Source organism: Corvus moneduloides, chromosome W (genome assembly GCF_009650955.1).
Source record: "Corvus moneduloides isolate bCorMon1 chromosome W, bCorMon1.pri, whole genome shotgun sequence".
NCBI classification, from domain to species: Eukaryota; Metazoa; Chordata; class Aves; order Passeriformes; family Corvidae; genus Corvus; species Corvus moneduloides.
In genome coordinates, this window is record NC_045510.1 from 19,395,424 (window position 1) to 19,418,993 (window position 23,570).

Sequence of the window (23,570 nt, forward strand, 5' to 3'; positions counted from 1 at the left end):
CAAGATACATTTCTTTATTACCATAATCACAGAAACATGATTTTGTACAGGAATGTGTAGGTGAACATTAATCAATGCAATTAATTTTGTTTCAAAGATCAGGTCAGCATACTACTGAACATTGTATTGTAAAGAATAAAAGTATCTGCTTTTGGTGCAAGTATTAAGATGCAATAGTGTTCAATTCAGCAATGTATTGCAGAACATCATGCCACAGTCTACTTCAAAGAGGGTCACAACATGCAGTTTATTAATAAAATGCTGTGGTATATAAAACCACTATGTGTTAATTCATAAAATATATAGTGGTTTATTTGAATTATTTTGAAGTGATTTCAGTGTGGAATTTAGTTTTTATTCAGGAGAAACAGCCAGAGTCTCTTGCTATTTGGAATAGTCTTCTTTTAGGCGATGGATTTAGCTTCAGGTAGGAATGCCTCCCAGTATTTTATTAGCTTGTAGAGAAGGAAAAAAGCTACCTTACTTTAAGTACTGAATATTGGAAAAACCCACACATACTCCTCCTCTTGTAATGACTTTGTCTTCACTGGACAAAATAAGAACACAGATGCTTATCCATTGTCCATTCATTAGTTATCCATTCCCATTATTATATTATGCAAGAAAAACACAAGTAATAAACACACAAATCTACTCATCTGCTCATGCAAACAGAGTTATTCTTACCCACTGAGTACAGAATATAGCTATACAGAATTTGTTTGCATGGCGAGTTTGCCATTCTTACCTCTAAAGGTGTTTGGGGTTTCTTTAATTATTTTATTTTTATTAATCAAAGCTGGAGGGTTATATTCCCAGATTGAAAAAAAAGGGCATTAATTTGGACACCAGGCCTACTTCCAAGTCACCAAAGGCTGTTTTATTGCTGTACAATATTCAGTATATTTTTTTTAAGCAGATAAAGATTTGAGTATTCAAGTCTCTTCAGTAAGCCTAAGCATGTATTTAATGCATTTTACTCCAATCTACAAGTAAAAGTATTACTTGAATAGACCCTCCCCTACCTTCCCATCTCCCTGAATTAGGGCTCTGCGAGTAAGAACAGTAATAGCTGGGAAATAGCAATCACTATGTTCTCCTGCAATAGATTACAGACTAGTGTTAGTTCTCCATATTTTAGAAAATGCTATACTTAAAGCCTGCCTTTTTTAACTAACCTAATATGGAACATATTAACTTGTACAAAAATTTTAAAATTTCTTACCTGCTGTTGTGCTTGCACTAAAGATTCTAGGTACTTGATAATAACAGTTTTAAAGTCTTTCAATCGTTCCCTCTGTTAATAAAGCAAATAATTATGGCAGATTAACCTCTTAACCAAGTTTGCATCAATATTATCTAAAGCAAAACTATAATTTATTTGGACAAAATTATACATGCCTCAAATCTTTTCACTTCCTCACGAATGGTTTTGGAGATCTGTTCAAAATCTTTTTCCCCTTGTTGAACTTTTGTCTCCCACTGGCAAAGGAAAAATATGCAGAAATAAGACAGCATTCAATGTTCAGTCTATCGGTATCTGAACTTTTTTTTAGTATATTAGGGATAGTAATTCAAGAATTTAAAAGCACTGATATGTTTTTTTACATACTTAAGGGAAAGTCTCAGTACAATAATTTCAAAACAATTTATAGAGAAGAATGCCATCCGATCAGTTAAAACAATTATATATCAGGTAATATTATCTGCATACCAAATATAAAAATATCTTAATATTGTTATTAGCATTATTAAGAAACAAGAAATTTAAAGACTCCTTAGTGAAAAGGATCTCTAAATCTTTATTAGCTATTCCTTTTACAAGCACTGCTATGAAAGGAACCTAAACCTTTAAGCTTTCTTACCTGTTCAATCAAATGTGAAAAAGTCTCAAAAATAGTTGTCTGTACCTTCCTATTTACATAAAAGGTTATTAAATCTTCATCCCCACCTATGGTCAAGTAAATGGTTATTTTTGCCATATTTCTCCTGCAGATGACAAGCTAACAGTGATGTGTTTATTGGTCAGAATGTATGTTGTTTAGGCAAGCCAAAACACAAACTCTCTTGCTCAGTGAGGATTGTTTAAGAGACAGCAGGAATTAAAAAAAAAAAGAAGAAAGAAATGCAGGTAAGAGGAGCACAGAAGGAAAATTTAGAGGAAGTGAAGTTGCTTGTAGGGTTTTGCCATACTGGGAACAAGGCATTAATATCAACACTACAAAACACAACACTTGGTCATGTTTATCCTTATTTTATGTCAAAAGACATCCAGCTACACAATTAAGAAAGCATCACCAGCTGTATTATCTTATTATTACTAGACCTTCCTTTGCTCCTGCCTTTATGTAACTATTATATTGCTAAATTTAAACCATCTGTGTAAGTATATTATGAAAAAAGCTATCATCCTGACACTTCAGACATATACATGCTAACAGAAATTATAAAAATGAAACTGTATCTGTTAATATACTAACTGAATTATGGGAGCTAATAGATCTGGTAACAGCTATCTTCCTCAGAGAAAATGCAGCCAGGAAGCAACATGCACCAATATAATATATTCCTGCTAGCAATCTAGTGGTGCTATTTAATCACAAGAGCATTTTGTGGTGCCGCGCTATCTTACTGTTGTGATATGTAACGAACATCTATTCAAATAAATATCTTGAGATATTTATGTATTTAGTCTGTATTTATTCAAAATTCTCTTAATGTCTTTTCAGATGTACATTTATGGAGCTATGCAATAAGTCATAACACGATGTGCTTCAGGGAAACATTAATATGTGCACAGCCTAGAGAGTTAGCTAATAACTAAAACTATATAAAATTCAGTCTAGGAAAGAGAGATTAAGACTGCTTTAAAATAACTTGTGCCTTCGTATTACAGCATCTTAGAGGTGTCCAAGACTTCAGAGATTTTGCCATCTTACAGTTTCTGACAAGGAAAAATCACCCCCTTGTTTTATATGCTGTTTTGAGGACTACTCTTGTACCTTTCATCTGCACAAAGGAACTGAATCACAGATGAAGCTCAAGCTGGATAGGCTTCCACTTTTCAATATCTTTGTCAAAAGGACTACTATTAAAGAATTCAGCAACTCTGAATATATTTCAGTGGAAGCAATAATTTTCTGCCAGCATATTCAAATTCTGGGTTTACTTAACAAGCTTCTCTAAACACACAATAACGTAGGAAAAAAATCCTTCAAGAACAAAATCTTTAATTCTTTTTATATTAAGGACAATAAAGGGTCATTTAGTATTCCCTACTGCTCCAAAGAGTCAGGAATTGGTTTTGCCAATGAGTTCCAGCTCACTTCTGCGTGGTGGATGGATGACGTCAAGAGAGTCAACCAGCAAGAATGTGGTCACAAAAGAGTAACTTTTTTTCCTAGTCAACAAGGGCGTTTTTAAAGAAAATAAGAAAGCCACGTTAATGAGCAACTTCAACACTGTATGTAAAATATATTGAAGTGCAGAAAGAACAAAGCAACTTGAGTTAGTGAAGAATGAGGCAACCAAACAAAATAAAGTGCATGAGATTGAAATCTGCAGTGATGTTCTCCATTATTTAATGAGAAAATAGTGGTTCATAACTAGAATACAATAATGTTAAATAATTAAGCTGTCCTACCTCTTCAATCTCCTTAGTGAAGCATGTTAAAAAAAATGTATAATCTATGAAACTTCAACATTTTGGATTTTTACTGAAATTATAATATATGTGTATTTAAAAAAAGTTAAATATATACACAAGCAAAACATGAGAACAGTTCTCCGTTAATCCTTTAAGGTAGATTTTAGCTTTAGAAACCAAGAGATGTTCTTCTGACTATCCAAGTCATCTTCAACAGTTAAAATCATTTTTAAACTTGCTCATGTTCCCCTCTTCCCATCTCCCAGACTCTTTAGAGACAGTATTTGACTGCCTTACATATCTCAGAATGGGTAACAATTATACCTGTCTCATATTTTAAAGAAATTCCAGTCAGTAAATATGGAAAATAGTTAATATGTGATTTGAAAAAAAAATTGTATAAAATAGTACAGTAATGGGGAAAGAATCAATAAAAAAAGTTTGGCTGACAGAATAATATTAGTACTTGACAACATTACCTCTTTTATATCATCTTTAGCTTGCTGCAGTTTATCAGGTCTGTTGGCAAGTTGGAGCTTTGCTTCAGCTTCATGTTTTTTTTGTAAAGTGACCTGAGCATCTTGCCATTTCTGCCAGGATTTCATTCGATGATCAAACACTCCCTGTAAGTATGGGCATTTATTAAGCAATTGCAATTGTTAAAGCTGTCTAAATTCCTATTAGAAAAAGTTATTTCTGGATAAAACTGGAACAAGTATACTCAAAAGAAACTTCACTGTGTCTTAGATTTAATTTGACATCATCCTTGCACAGCTAAATACCATCTAAAAATAAAAGAGGGTATTCAAGAAGCCTCTTTAGAGCAGACACACCTTGATGCTCCAAACCATTTTTTTCCTTGTCCCATCGCAATCCTACCAAAGCAACCACTGTAAAATGCTATAATACCCAAATGCTTCTCTAAATACAGATTCTAGCAAACCTTTTCATTGACTATATGCATAACTGGCAGTACATTTTTGTTAACAATGGACGGAGGTAGTAGAATCAAAGTATACATTTTTTATATATTATGTATTTGATAGACTATAACTATATACATAATGCAAGTGGATATATATAAAATATAAAAATATTTTCCCAACAGTTTGACAAGTTCAAAGATATTTCTGGATAAAATTCTAAGACATCCCTGGATTGACACTTGGCTGGCTGCCAGACTCTCACCCACAGCTGCTCTCTCATTCCCTCTCCTCAACAGGACAGGGGGAGAAAATAAGATGAAAAGAAGCTCACGAGTCAGTATAAAGACAGGGAGAGCACTTACCAATTACCATCACAGGCAAAACTGACTCAACTTGGGGAAGATTATTTTACTGACAATTAAAACCAGAATAGAATGATGAGAAACAAAGGCAAAAACTAAAACACCTCTCCCCTCCCTCCTTCTTCCCAGGCTCAACTTCACTCCTTCATTCCCAACTCCTCTACCTCCCCCTGCCTGAGCAACGCAGGAAAGATGAAGATGTGCAGTCAGTTCACAATAGTTCCTCTCTGACACTCCTTCCTCCTCACACTTTTTCCCTGTTCCAGCATGAGTCCTTCCCCCAGGCTGCAGTCCTTCAAGGACTGCTCCTGCGTGGGCTCCTCTCCACAGGTCACAGTTCCTGTCAGAAGCCTACTCCCGTGTGGGTTCTCCAGGACTGAAGCTTTCTTCAGGGCATATCCACTTGCTCAGGAGTGGTCCTTTCCACAGGCTGCAGGGAAATACCTGCAAGCACCTGGAGCACCTCCTCCCTCTCCTTCTTCTCTGACCTTGGTGTCTGCAGGATTGTTTCTTACGCTTCCTCCGCACACACACATACTGCTGAACAGCAATTTGTCCTTTCTTAAATGTGTTTTCACAAAGGTACCACCAGCTTTGCTGGTTGACTTTATTTTGACCAATGGTGGGTCCATTGGGGAGCTGTCTGGAACCAGCTGTGCCTGGTCTCTTCTCACAGAGGTCACCCCTGTAGTCCCCTGCTACCAAAACCTTGCCACATAAACCCAATGCAACCCCTCCCCATGTCAAAATCTAATTATACTGTACACCAAAATTGAATACTTTCTTTAATGAGATGTAAATCTTCAAGCAATATTTGTTGCTTATTTACTGAAAATATTGGTTATCTAATATAGCCAAATTATGTTCTTGAAAACATTTTATGAGCATAGTGTAAAAATCAGTAGCTTGAAAAAAACATGTACAGCATCCTAACTAGTATGGTATTAACATTAATCTAATTAGAAGATATTCACCATTTAGATTTTGTCTGGATCCTATTAATCCATGCCCATTTTTTGTCACAACAATTTTTAACATGGGAATAACTGGTCGTGGATTTATTCATTTTACTTGATTGGAATTTCAAGCAAAAACTCAGGAAGTCTTAACTGCATAATGAAGTGTGCAAATGCATACAAACATTCATAGAATGGTAGAATGGTTTGGGTTGGAAGGAACCTTAAAGATCATCTAGTTCCAACCCCTCTGCCATGGGCAGGGACAGCTTCCATTAGATCAGGTTGCTCAAAGCCCCATCCAACTTGGTCATTTACCTTAAATATACAAACTGCAAAGTGTGACACTAAACACAGAAATTATACATTTTTCCTAGCAGCACTTACTTTTACTGCAGCAATAAGACGAATGTAGTCACCGAGTAGTTCTGAGAAGACATAAAAATCAGCAAAAACTTGTTCTTGATGCAACTGATCTATCTTCTCCTCAACCTCTGCAAGTTGAGACAAAGCTCTAGATAGAGCAGTGTGGTCCTCAGAATTACCTAACATGGCAGCGCTTTTAGCAAAGGCAGCTGTGTTGGCTGAAAGCTCTGAAATACAGGAGTGACATCCAATACAATGAAGTTAATTTATTATGTTACTGTTCAAGATAGATCAATCAACCAAGCAGACCTCTGTCCTACATCAACTGTAAGTTTATCAACTGAAAAATATAAATTATATTTCCCAAAGCTCATGATAAAATACACAAGGACATCACAATGAAAAACCATTTAGAACATAGTGAACCCGAAACTCTCCAAAATCAGTAAATGATTTGCTGAGCCTGTTACATGATGCCTATTGTGTCTTGCAAAACACATGGAAGAAACTGTCACTTCAGTATTATCCAACTGCTTAGTTCAGAAAAAGTCCAAGCCCACAAATCAAAAGTCAAGTCTCCTATACAGCAAATTCAAGACAATCTTAACTGGTCTGTAGTGAAGTTGTTCCATGCAGCTGGGAGGGAAGAAGAGGAAGAAAATTATTCAATGAGAACATCAACACCAGAGTAGAATTTGCTTCCATTATACTGTTCCATTGACTGAAGTATACTTAACAAGACTGTTTATACTGTAATATATTGTCATGTTTTTATATGCCTTAAAAAAAAGGCATGTGACTTTGTGCCTGGCATCCATGAAGCTGAAGTTTTGAGCTTATTAATTAACAAACACTTAGGCAACTGTGTTATCAAACCTCAAGTTATGTACAATGTCAACTCCTCTGAAGAACCTTTGAACAAAATCTCATTGTAATCCAATTTAGTTAAGGATTAAAAGCATAGCTTTGTTTACAACTGTGCTGCTTTTACTGAATCACCAGAACACCATAAATATTTGTAGAAGTGTCTTCAGATATTTAAAACTATCACAATTTAAATACCACTCTTAAAAAAAAAAAAAAAAAGCATTACTTGAAATCTAAGATAAGGTGTCAAATCAGCAGTAATCAGGTACATTCCCATTTTCATTACTTCTTAAAATACTTTTTAACCTTGAGGACATCTGATATCAGAGACATCTGCCTCTACAGAGAATAATTCCTGGTAGACGTATGAGAAAGCAATTTAAGACACAGAATCACAGAATGTGTCAGGTTGGAAGGGATCACAGTGGGTCATCTGGTCCAACCTCCCTGCTCAAGCAGAGTCATCCTAGAGCACGTTGCACAGAATTACATCCAGATGGTTCTTAAATATCTCCAGTGAGGGAGACTCTACAACCTCTCTGGACAATCTGTTCCAGTGCCCCATCACCTGCACAGTAAAGAAGTTATTCATATTCAGGTGTGTCGGGGTCTCCTCCCCCTGCCATGTAGCCCTGGGAGAGGGGCCCTGGGACAGAGACGGGGTTTCCCTGGCCCCTGGTCAGCCTCATTCCCCATTGGTTGTTCTGTGTTTCCCTGCGCGGGAAGGACCCTTGGGTCTGGTGATTGTAAGAGTTCCTCGGCAGATCCCGGCCATGAGGCTGGAGAAATAAACATCTCTGAAACATCTATCAAGAATCTGTCCATATATATTTCTTTTCCACGGGACTCCTTGTTTGATATGCGTGTTACAGTATCCCCACTGTAACATAGGTGGAACTTCCTGTGCATCAGTTTCTGCTTTCTGACTCTTGTCCTATTACTTGGCACCACTGAGAAGAGCCTGGCTTCATCTTCTTGACACTCACCCTTCAGATACTTATAGACATTGATGAGGTGCTCTCTCAGTCATCTCTTCTTGAGGCTGAACAGGCCCAACTCTCTCAGCCTATCCTCATAAGAATCACAGAATCATTTAGGTTGGAAAAAACCTCTGAGATCATCTACTCATATTCCTCACACAGGTGGTGAGCTAGCCTACTAGGGGTGACGGCCTGCTAGACCTGCTGTTTAGGAACAGAGAAGGGCTGGTGGGAGATGGGGTGGTCAGAGGCTGTCTTGGGCACAGGGACCATGAAATGATAGTTTTCAATACTAGGTGAAGTAAGGAAGGGGGTGTTGGGGTTTTAGTTTAGTTTTTGTTTTTTTCCTGTTAAAGGAATTTTCTCCCATATGCATGTTGCTAGGGGACAAATAGCTGTACTTAAGAAAGACAAAAAGGGGGGTGGGGCGGGCCTGGCTACTCCTTTGTCTACACCTGGGTGTGGGGTCAGTTCGCTCTGAGCGTCTGGAGAGAGGAGCTGCAGAGAAAGGAGCTGCTGCTTCTTTCTTTCGGCCGTTCTTTCTTCCTGCTGGAAACAACGCCGGGACCCCAAAAGCCGCTTTCCCTGCCCTGCTGGAGGCCGGGCTGTGGCTGCCCTGCCCCGCTGCTGCTTCGAGCTTTCGCTACGCTGTAGCCCTGCTCGCCCTGCCTGCCTGGGCCTCCGTGGGGTTTTCCCATCTGGATACATCTCGTCTGCCACCCAGGATTTGTGTTCGTCCCTGCCGTTCCAGCCTGCCGTTCCAGCCTGCTGTTCCTGAGAGTCTGGGATCGGTTGCCCAGGGGTTTGTGAAGCCTTTGTTCCATCACTTCCTGGGATCCCAGGGCACTGGTGCCGCGTGCTTCCCGAGCTCGCTCCGGAGCGCCCCCTGCAGCCGCGGAGGAACCATCGCACCTGCCCTGCTCACCGGGAGCCGCCAGCGCCCCTGCCGGCTGCGAGCGGAACTGCACCCGAGGGGAAATAGCCTGACAGCCGAGAAGGCTGGGACTGGGTTTGTGTTTGCTGTTACTGCCATAGTTGTTGTTGTTTTGTTTGACTGGTTATATACATATATATATATATATATATATATATAGTAAAGAACTGTTATTCCTATTTCCCACATCTTTGCCTAAAGGCCCTTGATTTCAAAATATAATAACTTAGAGGGAAAAGGGGTTATATCTGCCACTTCAAGGGGGGCTTCTGCCTTCCTTAGCAGACACCTGTCTTTCAAAACCGAGACAGATCTTGGCGCCCAATGTGGGGCGTGAGGGCATTAAGAGAGAGAGGTGAAAAAGGAATAACAGTTCCTGGATAACTTTATTTTGTGTGCCAGATATAGGAACCTTGTTAGGCAGCACTATGTGGTCTAGTTTACCCTGGTTCAGGTGGCATGTGGCCGTGGCTATATTCTTCCCCTTTGCAGCTCCTTACTTGAATATGGGTCCTCTGACTAAGGCTACCATTGCTGTTATCCACTTTGCGCTATGGGTCGAGAAGGTGAGGAATTCATGGGTTTTTAACTTCCTCCGGAATGTGGGCACATGGATAAAGGGCTATCACACACTAAGTGCATGTTTTTGGGGTTATGTTAACAATGGTACCTTCTGTGAGGAAATGACACCAGGGGAAGTTTTCCCCCAACCCCTCAACCAGTTCTTTGGGCCCACCCCACCAATTTTCAAAGGGTTTAGATTCCCTCTGAATACTAACCATCTGCTGCTGGTAGGCCTACTCTATTTAGCACTCAAGGATAAGTTGAGATTGGCTTGGATAACTACCCAGACACCAGCCCCAGAGACTAGAGATCCTACCCCAGAGCCTGATCCTGCCCCAGAACCTGACACGGCCCCAGACACTAGAGATCCTACCCCAGAGCCCGTTCCTGCCCCAGACCCTGACACAGCCCCAGACACTAGAGACCCCGCCCCACAGACTGATACCGCCCAACAGTCCACCTCAGAAATGGACTACCCAAGCTGGGTGGGGGTACTGGCAAAAGGGATGCAGGAGATGTGCCAAGAGATGGGTCAGGTGCGCCAGGGGATATGCCAGGAGATGGGCCAGGTGCGCCAGGAGATATGCCAGGAGATGGGCCAGGTGCGCAAGGAGAGGTGCCCGGAGATGGGCCAGGTGCGCAAGGAGATATGCCAATTGTAAGAGAATACACCTCCTCAGCTAGTGAAAAACCCTCTCCCTGCTCCAAAGAGGGTGAGTCCGATGGTGCAGCAGTGGAACCCACGGGTGTTACAACCGTCCAGGTTTCAGCTGAACCACAAGGACAACCACAGCCAGCAGCAGTCGCCCCTGTGCAAAGGAGGAAGTGTAAGACCAAATCAGTACGACCAGTTAATGATGATGGGCAACCAGGGCCCTCACAACCAGCAGGAGAGCCAGAGCCAGAAATCATCACTGAGTCCCTGTCGTACGATAGTCTCTGTAATATGTGAAAAGACATTGTGCGAAGGGGGCGTGAGCCTTATACAACCTGGCTGCTTCGGGTTTGGGACCTTATGGGCACAAGTGTGCAACTGGATAGTGGTGAGGCAAGGTATCTGGGATCGTTGACCCAGGACCCAGGTGTGGACCAGATATTCGTGAGGGAGCCAGGGCCCCTTTCTCTCCGGGAGTGGCTCTTAAGGAGTGTGAGAGAAAGGTTCATTCACAAAGAAAGAATGCAGGAGTACCATCATAGAATGCAGTGGAAGACACTCGAGCAAGGGATCCAACAGCTAAGAGAGGTGGCAGTATTAGAGGTACTCTTTGGGAAGGATGGACAGCATGATAATGACCCCGATAAGGTCAGGTGCACAAGACAGATGATGTGGAACCTGGCAAAATTAGGGCCACAGCAATACACCACCTTCATTGCAACAATTGATGCTGACAATACCCGAGAAACAGTGGGCTCTGTTGCCAACAAGCTCAGGAATTATGACAGCATGATCAATGGCCCGCTGAAAGCTCATGTCTCTGCTGTGGTCCAGGACCTCAAAGAGGAGATGAAGGAGATGAGGGAGGAGATGAGGGAGGAGATGAGGGAGGAGATGAGATAGGAGATGAGGAGGGTCAGTGTGGCACCAGTGCGAGTCACAGGCCCCCAAGTCAGAGCCCGTCGTCCCCCTGCTAGAGAGAGAGGGTACACCCCACGAGCTGAGCTGTGGTTTTTCCTGTGTGAGCATGGGGAAGACATGAAAAGGTGGGATGGGAAACCCACCTCTGTCCTGGCAGCGCGGGTGCGTGAACTCAAGGAGGGAGGCACTAACCGAGGGGGTTCCGCTAAGGTGAAGGTAGCCTCAGCCTCCCGTGACCAAGCTGCCAGGTATTACAGAAGGGAGGATGATATGTCGGATCCCCTTGAAGGTACCTCGAGCATGTACGCCCAGGGAAAGAATGATAACCAGGGCTAGGGGGGCCCTGCCTCTAGCCAGGGAGAGGCACGGGAGAACCGAGTTTTCTGGACAGTGTGGATCCGATGGCCTGGCACATCAGAGCCACAAAGATATGATGCATTGGTTGATACTGGGGCACAGTGTACTTTAATGCCATCGGGACATGTGGGGGCAGAACCTGTATCCATTGCTGGGGTGACCGGGGGATCACAGCAGTTGACCCTTTTGGAAGCTGAAGTGAGCCTGACTGGGAAGGAGTGGCAAAAGCATCCGATTGTGACCGGCCCAGAGGCCCCGTGTATTCTGGGCATAGACTTCCTCCAGAATGGCTATTACAAAGACCCGAAAGGACTCAGGTGGGCATTTAGGATTGCTGCTGGAAAGGCAGAGGGCATTAGGCAATTGAACACCCTGCCTGGACTATCTGAGAATCCTTCTGCAGTTGGGCTGCTGAAAGTGGAAGAGCAACGAGTGCCAATTGCCACCTCGACAGTGCACCGCCGGCAGTATCGGACAAATCGAGATGCTGTGATCCCCATCCACAAGATGATCCGTGAGCTGGAGAGCCAAGGGGTGGTCAGCAAGACCCACTCACCCTTCAACAGTCCCATCTGGCTTGTGCGCAAGTCTGACGGGGAATGGAGATTGACTGTGGACTATCGTGCCCTGAATGAAGTGACTCCACCGTTGAGCGCTGCCGTGCCGGACATGTTGGAGCTCCAGTACGAGCTGGAGTCCAAAGCAGCGAAGTGGTACGCCACTATTGACATTGCCAATGCATTTTTCTCCATTCCTCTGGCAGCAGAGTGCAGGCCTCAGTTTGCCTTCACCTGGAGGGGCGTGCAGTACACCTGGAATCGACTGCCCCAGGGGTGGAAGCACAGTCCCACCATCTGCCATGGACTGATCCAGCCTGCACTAGAAAAGGGTGAGGCCCCAGAACATCTGCAGTACATTGATGACATCATTGTGTGGGGGAACACCGCAACTGAAGTGTTTGAGAAAGGAGAGAGAATAATTCAAATTCTCCTGCAAGCTGGTTTTGCCATCAAGAAGAGCAAGGTCAAGGGACCTGCCTGAGAGATCCAGGTCCTGGGAGTAAAGTGGCAAGATGGACGACGTCAGATTCCCACTGAGGTCATCAATAAGTTCACAGCAATGTCTCCACCAACCAACAAGAAGGAAACACAAGCTTTCCTAGGCGCTATAGGTTTCTGGAGGATGCACATTCCCGAGTACAGCCAGATCGTGAGTCCTCTCTACCTGGTTACCCGCAAGAAGAATGATTTCCACTGGGGCCCTGAACAGCAGCAAGCCTTCGCCCAGATCAAACAGGAAATTGCTCACGCTGTAGCCCTTGGCCCAGTCAGGACAGGACCAGAGGTGAAGAACATGCTCTACTCTGCAGCCGGGAACAATGGTCTGTCCTGGAGCCTCTGGCAGAAGGTGCCTGGTGAGACTCGGGGCCGACCACTGGGATTCTGGAGCCGAAGCTACAGAGGATCTGAAGCCAACTACACTCCCACAGAGAAGGAAATCTTGGCAGCTTATGATGGAGTCCCGGCTGCCTCAGAAGTAATCGGCACAGAGGCACAACTCCTCCTGGCACCCCGACTACCAATGCTGGGGTGGATGTTCAAAGGAAAGGTTCCCTCCACGCATCACGCCACCGACGCTACTTGGAGCAAATGGATCGCCCTCATCACGCAGCGCGCCCGAATTGGAAACCCAAGTCGCCCTGGGATCTTGGAGATAATTACGAACGGGCCGGAAGGTGAGACTTTTGGGTTATCTTCTGAAGAAGAAGAGGAGCAGGTGACACGTGCCGAAGAAGCCCCACCATATAACGAGCTACCAGAGAGTGAAAGACAATCCGCCCTCTTCACTGATGGTTCCTGCTGAATTGTAGGAGCTAGCCAGAAATGGAAAGCCGCTGTATGGAGCCCCACATGACAAGTTGCACAGGCTACTGAAGGAGAAGGTGGATCGAGCCAATTTGCTGAACTCAAAGCTGTTCAATTAGCTCTGGACATAGCTGAAAGAGAGAAGTGGCCAAAGCTCTACCTCTACACTGATTCATGGATGGTAGCCAATGCCGTGTGGGGTTGGCTGGAAAGGTGGAAGAAGGCAAACTGGCAGTGCAGAGGAAAACCAATCTGAGCTGCTGAAGAGTGGAAAGACATTGCCACTCGGGTAGAGAAGCTATCCGTGAAGGTCCGTCATGTAGATGCTCACATCCCCAAGAGCCGGGCTAATGAAGAACATCCTAACAACAAACAGGTAGATCAGGCTGCGAAAATAGAGGTGTCCCAGATAGACTTGGATTGGCAACATAAAGGAGAGTTGTTCCTAGCTCGATGGGCCCATGATGCCTCAGGTCATCAGGGCAGAGATGCCACCTACAAGTGGGCACGAGATCGAGGGGTGGATCTAACCATGGACAGTATCTCCCAGGTTATTCATGATTGTGAGACATGCGCTGCGATCAAGCAGGCCAAGCGAGTGAAGCCTCTGTGGTATGGTGGGCGGTGGTTTAGATACAAGTATGGGGAGGCCTGGCAGATTGATTACATCACACTGCCTCAAACATGCCAAGGCAAGCGCTATGTGCTCACAATGGTAGAAGCCACCCCTGTATGGCTGGAGACCTATCCTGTGCCTCACGCTACAGCCCGGAACACCATCCTGGGCCTGGAAAAGCAAGTGCTTTGGAGGCATGGCACCCCTGAGAGAATCGAGTCTGACAGTGGGACTCATTTCAAGAACAGCCTTATAAACACCTGGGCTAGAGAACATGACATTGAGTGGGTGTACCACATCCCTTACCATGCACCAGCAGCTGGGAAGGTTGAGCGGTGTAATGGACTGCTTAAAACCACCTTGAAGGCACTGGGTGGGGGGACTTTCAAAAACTGGGAGGTGCATTTAGCAAGAGCCACCTGGTTAGTTAACACTCGTGGCTCCACCAGCCGAGAAGGCCCCGCCCAATCCGAACCCCTACAAACAACAGACGGGGATAAGGTTCCAGTGGTGCACATGAGAGGTATGCTTGGAAAAACTGTTTGGATTAAGTCTGCCTTGAGCAAAGACAGACCCATCCGTGGGGTTGTCTTCGCTCAGGGACCAGGTTGCACCTGGTGGGTGATGCAAAGGGATGGAGAGACCCGATGCATACCTCAAGGGGACCTTGTTTTAGGGTGAACTACCCATGGCTCTGTACTTGTATCAGTATCAGCATGTATATTTGTATATAATTTGGGTGATGCATAGATTTATATGGTTTAAAAAGTTAAGTTTCATGTAACATGTTAGTATGGGAAAAAATTCGGGGTGGATAATGTTGGGGTTTTAGTTTAGTTTTTGTTTTTTTCCAGTTAAAGGAATTTTCTCCCATAGGCATGTTGCTAGGGGACAAATAGCTGTACTTAAGAACAACAAAAAGGGGGGTGGGGCGGGCCTGGCTACTCCGTTGTCTACACCTGGGTGTGGGGTCAGTTCGCTCTGAGCGTCCGGAGAGAGGAGCTGCAGAGAAAGGAGCTGCTGCTTCTTTCTTTCGGCCGTTCTTTCTTCCTGCTGGAAACAACGCCGGGACCCCAAAAGCCTCTTTCCCTGCCCTGCTGGAGGCCGGGCTGTGGCTGCCCTGCCCCGCTGCTGCTTCGAGCTTTCGCTACGCTGTAGCCCTGCTCGCCCTGCCTGCCTGGGCCTCCGTGGGGTTTTCCCATCTGGATACATCTCGTCTGCCACCCGGGATTTGTGTTCGTCCCTGCCGCTCCAGCCTGCCGTTCCAGCCTGCTGCTCCTGAGAGTCCAGGATCGGCTGCCCAGGGGTTTGTGAAGCCTTTGTTCCATCACTTCCTGGGATCCCAGGGCACCAGTGCCGCGTGCTTCCCGAGCTCGCTCCGGAGCGCCCCCTGCAGCCGCGGGGGAACCATCGCACCTGCCCTGCTCACCGGGAGCCGCCAGCGCCCCTGCCGGCTGCGAGCGGAACTGCACCCGAGGGGAAATAGCCTGACAGCCAAGAAGGCTGGGACTGGGTTTGTGTTTGCTGTTACTGCCATAGTTGTTGTTGTTTTGTTTGACTGGTTATATACATATATATATATATATATATATATATATATATAGTAAAGAACTGTTATTCCTATTTCCCACATCTTTGCCTAAAGGCCCTTGATTTCAAAATATAATAACTTAGAGGGAAAAGGGGTTATATCTGCCACTTCAAGGGGGGCTTCTGCCTTCCTTAGCAGACACCTGTCTTTCAAAACCGAGACAGGGGGTCAACAAAACCTTTGCCTTGGACTTCTGGAGGGCGGACTTTGCCTTACTCAGGACACTGGTTTGGAAAGTCCCCTGGGAAAAAGCCCTTAAAAACAAAGGTGTCCAGGAAGGCTGGACATACTTTAAGGAAGAAATCCTCAAGGCACAGGAGCAGGCCATCCCTATGTGCTGAAAGATGAGCTGTTGGGGAAGAAGATAGGCCTGGCTGAATAGGGAGCTTTCTCAGGAATTCAGGGGAAAAAAGAGGGTGTATCACCTTTGGAAAAAGGGGCAGGCAATTCATGAAGAGTACAACGATTTCATTAGGTCATGTAGAAAGAAAATTAGAAAGATGAGAGCTCAACTAGATCTCATTCTGGCCACTGCTGTGAAAGGTAATAAAAAGTGTTTCTATAAATACATAAACAACAAAAAGAGGGCCAAGGAAAACCTCCATTCTTTATTGGATGTGTGTGGGGGGGAATATTGTCACCAAGGCTGAGGTACTTAACGCCTTCTTTGCCCCAGTCCTCAACAGTAAGACTGCTTATCCTCAGGGCAACCAGCCCCCTGAGCTGGTAGACAGGAACTGGGAGCAGAATAGACCCCCTGCAACCCAGGAGGAAGTAGTTACTGACCTGCTGTGCCACTTAGACACTCACAAGTCTATGGGACCAGATGGGATTCATCCAAGGGTGCTGACGGAGCTGACGGAAGAGCTCGCCAAGCCACTCTCCATCATTTATCACCAGTCCTGGCTAACCAGGGAGGTCCCAGATGACTGGAAGCTGGCCAATGTGACACCCATCCACAAGAAGGGCCAGGAGGATCCCGGAAACTACAGGTCTGTCAGCCTGACCTTGGTGCCCAGGAAAGTTATGGAGTAAATCATCTTGAGTGCAATCACATGGCACATACAGGACAACCAGGGGATCCGGCCCAGCCAGTATGGGTTTAGGAAAGGCAGGTCCTGCCTGACCAACCTGATCTCCTTTTATGACCAGGTGACCCACCTAGTAGATGAGGGGAATGCTGCGGATGTTGTCTATCTGGATTTCAGCAAAGCCTTTGATACTGTCTCCCATGGCATTCTCCTGGAAAAGCTGGCAGCCCACAGCTTGGACAGGTGCACTCTTTGCTGGGTTATGAACTGGATGGATGTCCAGGCTCAGAGAATGGTGGTGAATGGTGCCGCATCCAGATGGTATCTGGTAACTAGTGGTGTTCCCCCAGGGATCAGTGTTGGGCCCAGTCCTATTTAATGTCTTTATCGATGATCTGGATGAGGGGATTAAGTGCACCCTCAGTAAATTCAAAGATGACACTAAGTTGGGTGGGAGTGTTGATCTGGAGAGTAGGAAGGTTCTGCAGAGGGATCTGGACAGGCTGGATCAGTGGGCCAAGACCAACAGTATGAGTTTCAACAAGGCCAAGTGCTGGGTCCTATGCTTTGTCTACAACAACCCCAGGCAGCACTACAGGCTGGGGGAAGAGTGGCTGGAAAGCAGCCCAGCGGAAAAGGACCTGCAGGTGCTGGTCAACAGCTGCCTGAACACGAGACGGCAGTGTCTGGGTAGACAAGAAGGCCAATGGCATCCTGGCTTGTATCAGAAATAGTGTGGCCAGCAGGACAAGGGCAGTGATTGTCCCTCTGTTCTCAGCACTGCTGAGGCCGCACCTTGAGTACTGTGTCCAGTTCTGGGCCCCTCAGTTCAGGAAAGACATTGAGGTGCTGCAGCATGTCCAGAGAAGGGCAACAGATATGGTGAAGGGTCTAGAGCACAAGTCCCACGAGGAATGGCTGAGGGAGCTGGGGTTATTTAGCCTGGAGAAAAGGAAGCTCAAGGGAGACCTTATCAAGGGAGACCACTACCTGAAAGGAGGTCACAGACAGCTGGGGGTCGGCCTCTTCTCCCAGGTAACTAGTGACAGGATGAGAGGACATAGCCTTAAGCTATGCCAGGGGAGGTTCAGGCTGGACGTTAGGTGGAATTTCTTCACAGAAAGGGTTGTCAAGCATTGGAACAGGTTGCCCAGGGAGGTGGTGGAGTCACCATCCTTGGAGGTGTTCAAGAAAGAACTGGACGTGGCACTTAGTGCCATGGTCTAGTTGACATGGTGTTGTTCAGACAAAGGTTTAACTTGATGATCTCAGAGGTCTTTTCCACAACCTAATTGATTCTTTGATTCTGTGAGTCCAAACTTGGACTGATCACCACCTCGTCAACTAGACCATAGCATTAAGTGTCACGTCCAGTCATTTCTTGAACACAAAGAGAGATGCTCTGATTCCTTACCTTTGTCACCCTTCACTAGACTCACTCCAGGAGCTCCATGTCTCTCCTACTGATGAGCCCAGAAATGGACACAGCACTCTAGATGTGACCTCATCAGGGCTGAGTAGAGGGGCAAAATCACCTCCCTTGACCTGTTGACAATGCTCTTCCTAAGGCACCCCAGGATACCATTGGCCTTCTTGGCCACAAGGGCACACTGCTGGCTCACGGATAGTTTGTTGTCCACCAGGATCCCCAGGTCCTTCTCGGCAGAGCTGCTTTCCAGCAGGTCAGCCCCCAGTCTATACTGGTGCCTGGGGTTATTCTTAGCCTGCACTTGCCTTTGTTTGATTTCAGACAGTTCCTCTCTGCTCATCTCTCCAACCTATTCAGGTCCTTCTGAAGGCCTGCACAGCCCTCTGGGACATCGGCCACTCCTCCCAGTTCTGTGTTGTCAGCAAACTTGCTGAGGAGGCATCTGCCCCTTCATCCAAGTCACTGATGAATAAGTTAAACAATACTGGGCCCAGTATTGAACCTTGGGGTACACCAGTAGTGACAGTCCTCCAATTAGACCCTGGGCCACTGATTACAACCCTCTGAGATTTGCCATTCAGCCCATTCTCAATCCAGTCCACACTTCCTGAGTTTGAATATGAGGAAGTCATGAGAGACAGTGTTGAAAGTCTTGCTGAACTCAGGGTAGACAATATCCACTGCTCTCCCCTTATCCATCCAGGTAGTCATATCATCATAGAAGGCAATCAGGCTGGACAAGCATGATTTACATTTGGTGATCAGGAGTAGTCAGCATAGATTCACATTCTTGTCATCCATGTGGAGAGAGATTGCCTGCTGTATGAGGCACTCCATCACCTTTCCAGGAATTGATGTGAGGCTGACTGGATGGTTGTAACCTGGGTTCTCCTTCTTGCCCTTTTTGAAGACTGGAGTGCCATTCGCTTTCTTCCAGTCCTCAGGCACCTTTCCTGATTGCCATGACCTTCCAAAGATGATCATGAGTGGCCTTGCTATGATGTCCACCAGCTTGCTCAGCAGTGTTGGATGCATCCTGTCAGGGCCCATGGACTTGTGGATGTCAAGTTTGCCTAGGTGTTCTCTGACTCAATCCTCCTTGACGAAGGGAAAGTCTTCCTTCCAAGATTCCTTTACCCTGACCTCCTGGGTCAGAGATCCCTGAGGGCTGGTTTTGTCAGTGAAGGCAAAGAAGGCATTCAGTAACTCTGCCTTCTCTGTGTCCTCTGTTACCAGGGTACCGCCTCCATTTAGTAATGGGTCCATATTATCCTTTGTTTTCCTTTTGTTACCGATGTATTTGAAGAAACCCATCTTGCTGTCCTTGACATCTTTGCCCAGATTTAATTCCAGATGGGCCTTGGCCTTCCTTGTCTCATTTCTACTTATTCTGACAACCTCTCTATAATCACTACAAGTGACCTGTCCAGGCTTCCATCTCCTGTGTATTTCCTGCTTGTGCTTGAGTATTGGCAGGAGCTCCTTGTTCATCCATGCATGTCTCTTGTCCCTTTTACTGGATTTCTTGCTCATTGGGATACACTGTTCTTGAGCCTGGAGGAAATGGTGCTTGAATCAGCTCTCTCTTTCCTGCAGGGTCTGTTCTCATGGGATTCTTTCAAGAAGATCCCTGAAGAGCCTAAAGTTAGCTCTCCTGAAGTCCATGGTTGCAATCTTACTTGCTGCCTTGCTTCCTCCTCACCAGATACTGAACTCCACAATGTCATGGTCACTGCAGCCAAGGCTGCCCCCAACCTTCACATCTCCAACAAGGCCTTCCCTTTTTGTTAGTTTAAGGTCAAGCAGCACACCATGCCTTGTGGGATCCTCCACTACCTGTTGATTTACCAAAATATGAATATCGATCTAATATCGATATCCAACTGAGATGGACAAAAGCTCTCTAACAGTTTAAAGTTAGAAAGTGCATGTTTTATTTGGCGCCAGGCACTGCGTGGGATAGCTCCCTAAGACGCAGGCCCCGATACAAGCAAACGTGATACCTTTTATTTCCAAATATTATGAATATCCAAAATACAAATGCATATTCATAGTGTTAACACCTCCCATTCTCCGCTTCATATGGAAATGAGCTTACACATCATTAAGCATGCATAGTGTGTGTTCTAAATTGAGTTGGTGGTCTTGAATTGGGTCAGTGGTCCTAAGGAAGATGAAGTAACTCATCTTCCTCACTTTGACCTTTTTGCCTTTCTGAGTTTTAACAATCCTAATTACTTTAGTGACCTCTAAGTTTCCTCTTGCGTGACTTTTGGACGGGCTCCCACAAAGGGAGGAAATTGGTAATTGTCTTTATTCTATACACCAACTTATCAATGTTTCTGCTCCTTATTCTAAGCACAGCTAAACAAACATGCAAATGACAGATCATCAGTTATTTGGTAATCAGTTACTAACATCTAAAACCCTATTTCAGGTCCAGCTCTCCTAACTATTTTAATTAACTCTCACTGGGCCCAAATTCTTTCCTATTTCACCCATTCCAACACAGCTAGCCTATAACTAAAATCTTTATGTTTCTTCTAAATCTATGTTTCACTGTGACAGGAAGTTGTCATCAATGGTTTCCAGGAACCTCCTGGACTATTTGTGCTTCACTGTGTTGCTTCTCCAGCAGATGTCAGGGTAGTTAAATTCCCCACAAGAACCAGGGCCTGTGACTGTGAGGCTGCTTCTAGCTGCCTGTAGAAGGCCTCATCCACTTCTTCCTCCTGATCAGGTGGCCTATAGCAAACACCCATGACAATGTCACCCTTACTAGTCAGGCTTTAATCCTAACCCATAAGCTCTCAACTAGCTTGCCATCCACCCCAAGACAGAGCTTGATACATTCCAAGTGTTGTCTCACATAAAGGAGAACTACACCACCACGCCTTCCTGGTCAGTCATTCCTAAACAGTGTAGCTCTTGTAGTTGGGTTGATGCTGACCAGATGCCAGGCACCTACCAAAGGCACTCTATCACTCCCCTCTGCAGCTGGACAGGGGAGAGAATATATAATAAAGGGTTCATGAGTTGAGATAAAGACCAGGAGAGATCACTCACCAAATACTGTCAAGGGCAAAACAGACTCAACTTCGAGATATAAAGTGAATTTATTACTAACAAAATTAGAGCAGGATTATGAGAAGTAAAATACCCTTAAAAAGACCTTCCCCCACCCCACCCTCCTTCCCAGCTCTACCTCCTATCCCAGCAGTGCAAGAAGACAGGGAATGGGGGTTATGGTCAGTTCATCACCTGTAGCTTCTCCTGCTGCTCAGGGAGAGGAGTCGTTCCCCTGCTCCACCATGGGATCCCTCCCATGGGAGACAGTTCTCCACAAACTTCTCCGACATGAGTCCATCCCATGGGCAGCAGTCCCCCTCAAACTGCTCCAGCATGGGTCACTCTTCTATGGGGTGCAGACCTCCAAGGGCTGCAGGGGCACAGCTGTTTCACCATGGTCTTCACCACGGACTGCAGAGGAATCTCGGCTCTGGCGCCTGGAGCACCTCCTCCCCCTCCTTCTTCACGCACCTTGGTGTCTGCATAGTTGTTCTCACTCCGCTCTTCTCTGGCTGCAATTACAACTGCGCAATAACTTTTTTCCTTTCTTCTTAAATATGTTATTACAGAGGGGTTACCACCATTTCTAATTGTCCCAGCCTTTACCAGCGGCACATCCATCTTTGGAGCCACCAGGGATGGACTCTGCTGGACATGGAGGAAGCTTTTAGCAGCTTCTCACAGAAGCCACCTCTGTAGCCCCCCCCGCTACCAAAACCAGGCCATGCAAACCCAATACACCCTTCATGAGAGCTATCCCACCATGTCTCTGTAATTGCAATGAGATCAAAGCCCTGTGACTGCACACAGATCTCTAGTTCCTCCTGTTTGTTCCCCATACTGCATGCAAAGGTGTACAGGCACTTTATAGAAATGGGGTTTTGTGTCAATATCCCAGTAGGGTGCAAGGAGTTCCCCATAATCCTGTCTTGTGATTACATCTTTGGCTGCTTGCACTTGCTGGAGATATCCCCTCTTAAACATTCTTTTGCTACTTGGGTGTGCGCTATAGTTCTCCCCCTCCCATACCTTATTCCTGTCGAGCCTGGCTATGTCCCTGTTTGTTGGGGTCCCTCCCCTGCCATGTAGCCCTGGGAGAGGGGCCCTGAGGGGACAGACACAGGGTTTCCCTGCCCCTGCTCAGCCTCGTTCCCCATTGGTTGGTTTGTGTTCCCCTGCGCGGGCAGAAGGACCCTTGGTCCCGTGACTGGAACAGTTCCTCGGCAGAGCTCCGGCCATGCGGCTGGAGAAATAAACATCTCTGAAACATCTAGCAGGAATCTGTCTGTCCATATATATTTCCTTTCCACGGGACGCCTGGTTTGGTATATGCATGTTGCAGTATCCCCACTGCAACATAATGGTGGAGAGTTGTGAGCAGAACGATCCCCGATCCCTAAGCGACTGATTTGTGTGAGTAAACCCTGGAAACTTTGGATTCCTCTTCTTGGTTTTGCTTTGCTATTCCATATCTAAACTATGGAAGAACGGTGGGAAGACTCTTGGCTCTCAGAGCCGCATATGGACATTTATCTTAAACTTAAAATGATTCTTGAACAATGATTTGTAAATTTTAGCTTGATTCAAGCTCAAAAAGAACTGAAACACTTCCTGGCATGGTTGTTTAAGAACTTTTTCTATGTTTCTTGGGATTTAATTCTTACCAAGGGCTTTTGGAAAACCGTTTGGACACAGTTAATACTGGAGTCAAAATATATGCCGATGGAAGAATATTTTCGTGAATATTATTTAATTACCGAGACTGTTGAGCAATGTCAGCTGTGTCTTGGCGAAGGGAAGCCTGGCGCAGGGACCGTGCGGCCCAGGCCACGTGCACCGAGTGCTCTGCGAGCAGCAGCGAGGCAGTTCCTGCGTGCGGGCAGAGCCAAGCGAGCCGCAGTGTCGGTGGCGGAGCGAGGCGCGGCGGGAGCAGCGGGACCCGGCGGTGCCCGCATGGCCCCGCGCAGTGCGTGGTGGAGCGAGCTCCGTGAACGCCCGACCGAGAGGGGCGGCCCGCGGGCGGCGGCTGGCGGCGGTGGCGGTAGAACGGAGCCGCGCCCAGCCGAGACGCGCGCTGGAGCAGGGCGCAGGGGGGTCATCGCTCGGGGGCCGGGCCGAGATATGGGTACAGCGCCTGGCAGCGGCAGCGAAGCTGCGACCAGAGGAGGCGACGCACGGAGAACTGAGCGGCGCGGCCCGGCCCGGCCCACGCAGCCCCAAACGCGACCCCGGGAAGAGCGCGCAGGCACCAGCAGCCCCGACAATTCCAACACGGGAGCAACCGAAGGAGAGAGCAAAGACGCAGCAAGACAGAAAACAGCAGCCACTCAGAAAAAGGAAAAGATAATAGTAACTAAGATCTTAGGGATAGTAAAATGGTATAATGTTAAGCAAAATTATGGTTTTATAACAAGGTGTGACAACCAGCAAGACAT

At 46.0% G+C, this 23,570-nt stretch overlaps 1 protein-coding gene across 1 annotated transcript in view; it reads right to left on the reverse strand.

Moving 5' to 3' along the window:
- Positions 1-404: 404 nt before the first annotated feature.
- LOC116437392 (sorting nexin-2-like) overlaps positions 405-23,570 on the reverse strand; it is a 133,843-nt gene continuing 110,677 nt past the window's right edge. Inside the window, exons 11-16 of the mRNA XM_032095058.1 lie at positions 6,278-6,483; positions 4,126-4,269; positions 3,644-3,655; positions 1,402-1,482; positions 1,226-1,297; positions 405-455 (exon numbers count right to left, since the gene is read on the reverse strand). Coding sequence (XP_031950949.1) covers positions 405-455; positions 1,226-1,297; positions 1,402-1,482; positions 3,644-3,655; positions 4,126-4,269; positions 6,278-6,483 — 566 coding nt within the window. The remainder of the gene's footprint in view (positions 456-1,225; positions 1,298-1,401; positions 1,483-3,643; positions 3,656-4,125; positions 4,270-6,277; positions 6,484-23,570) is intronic.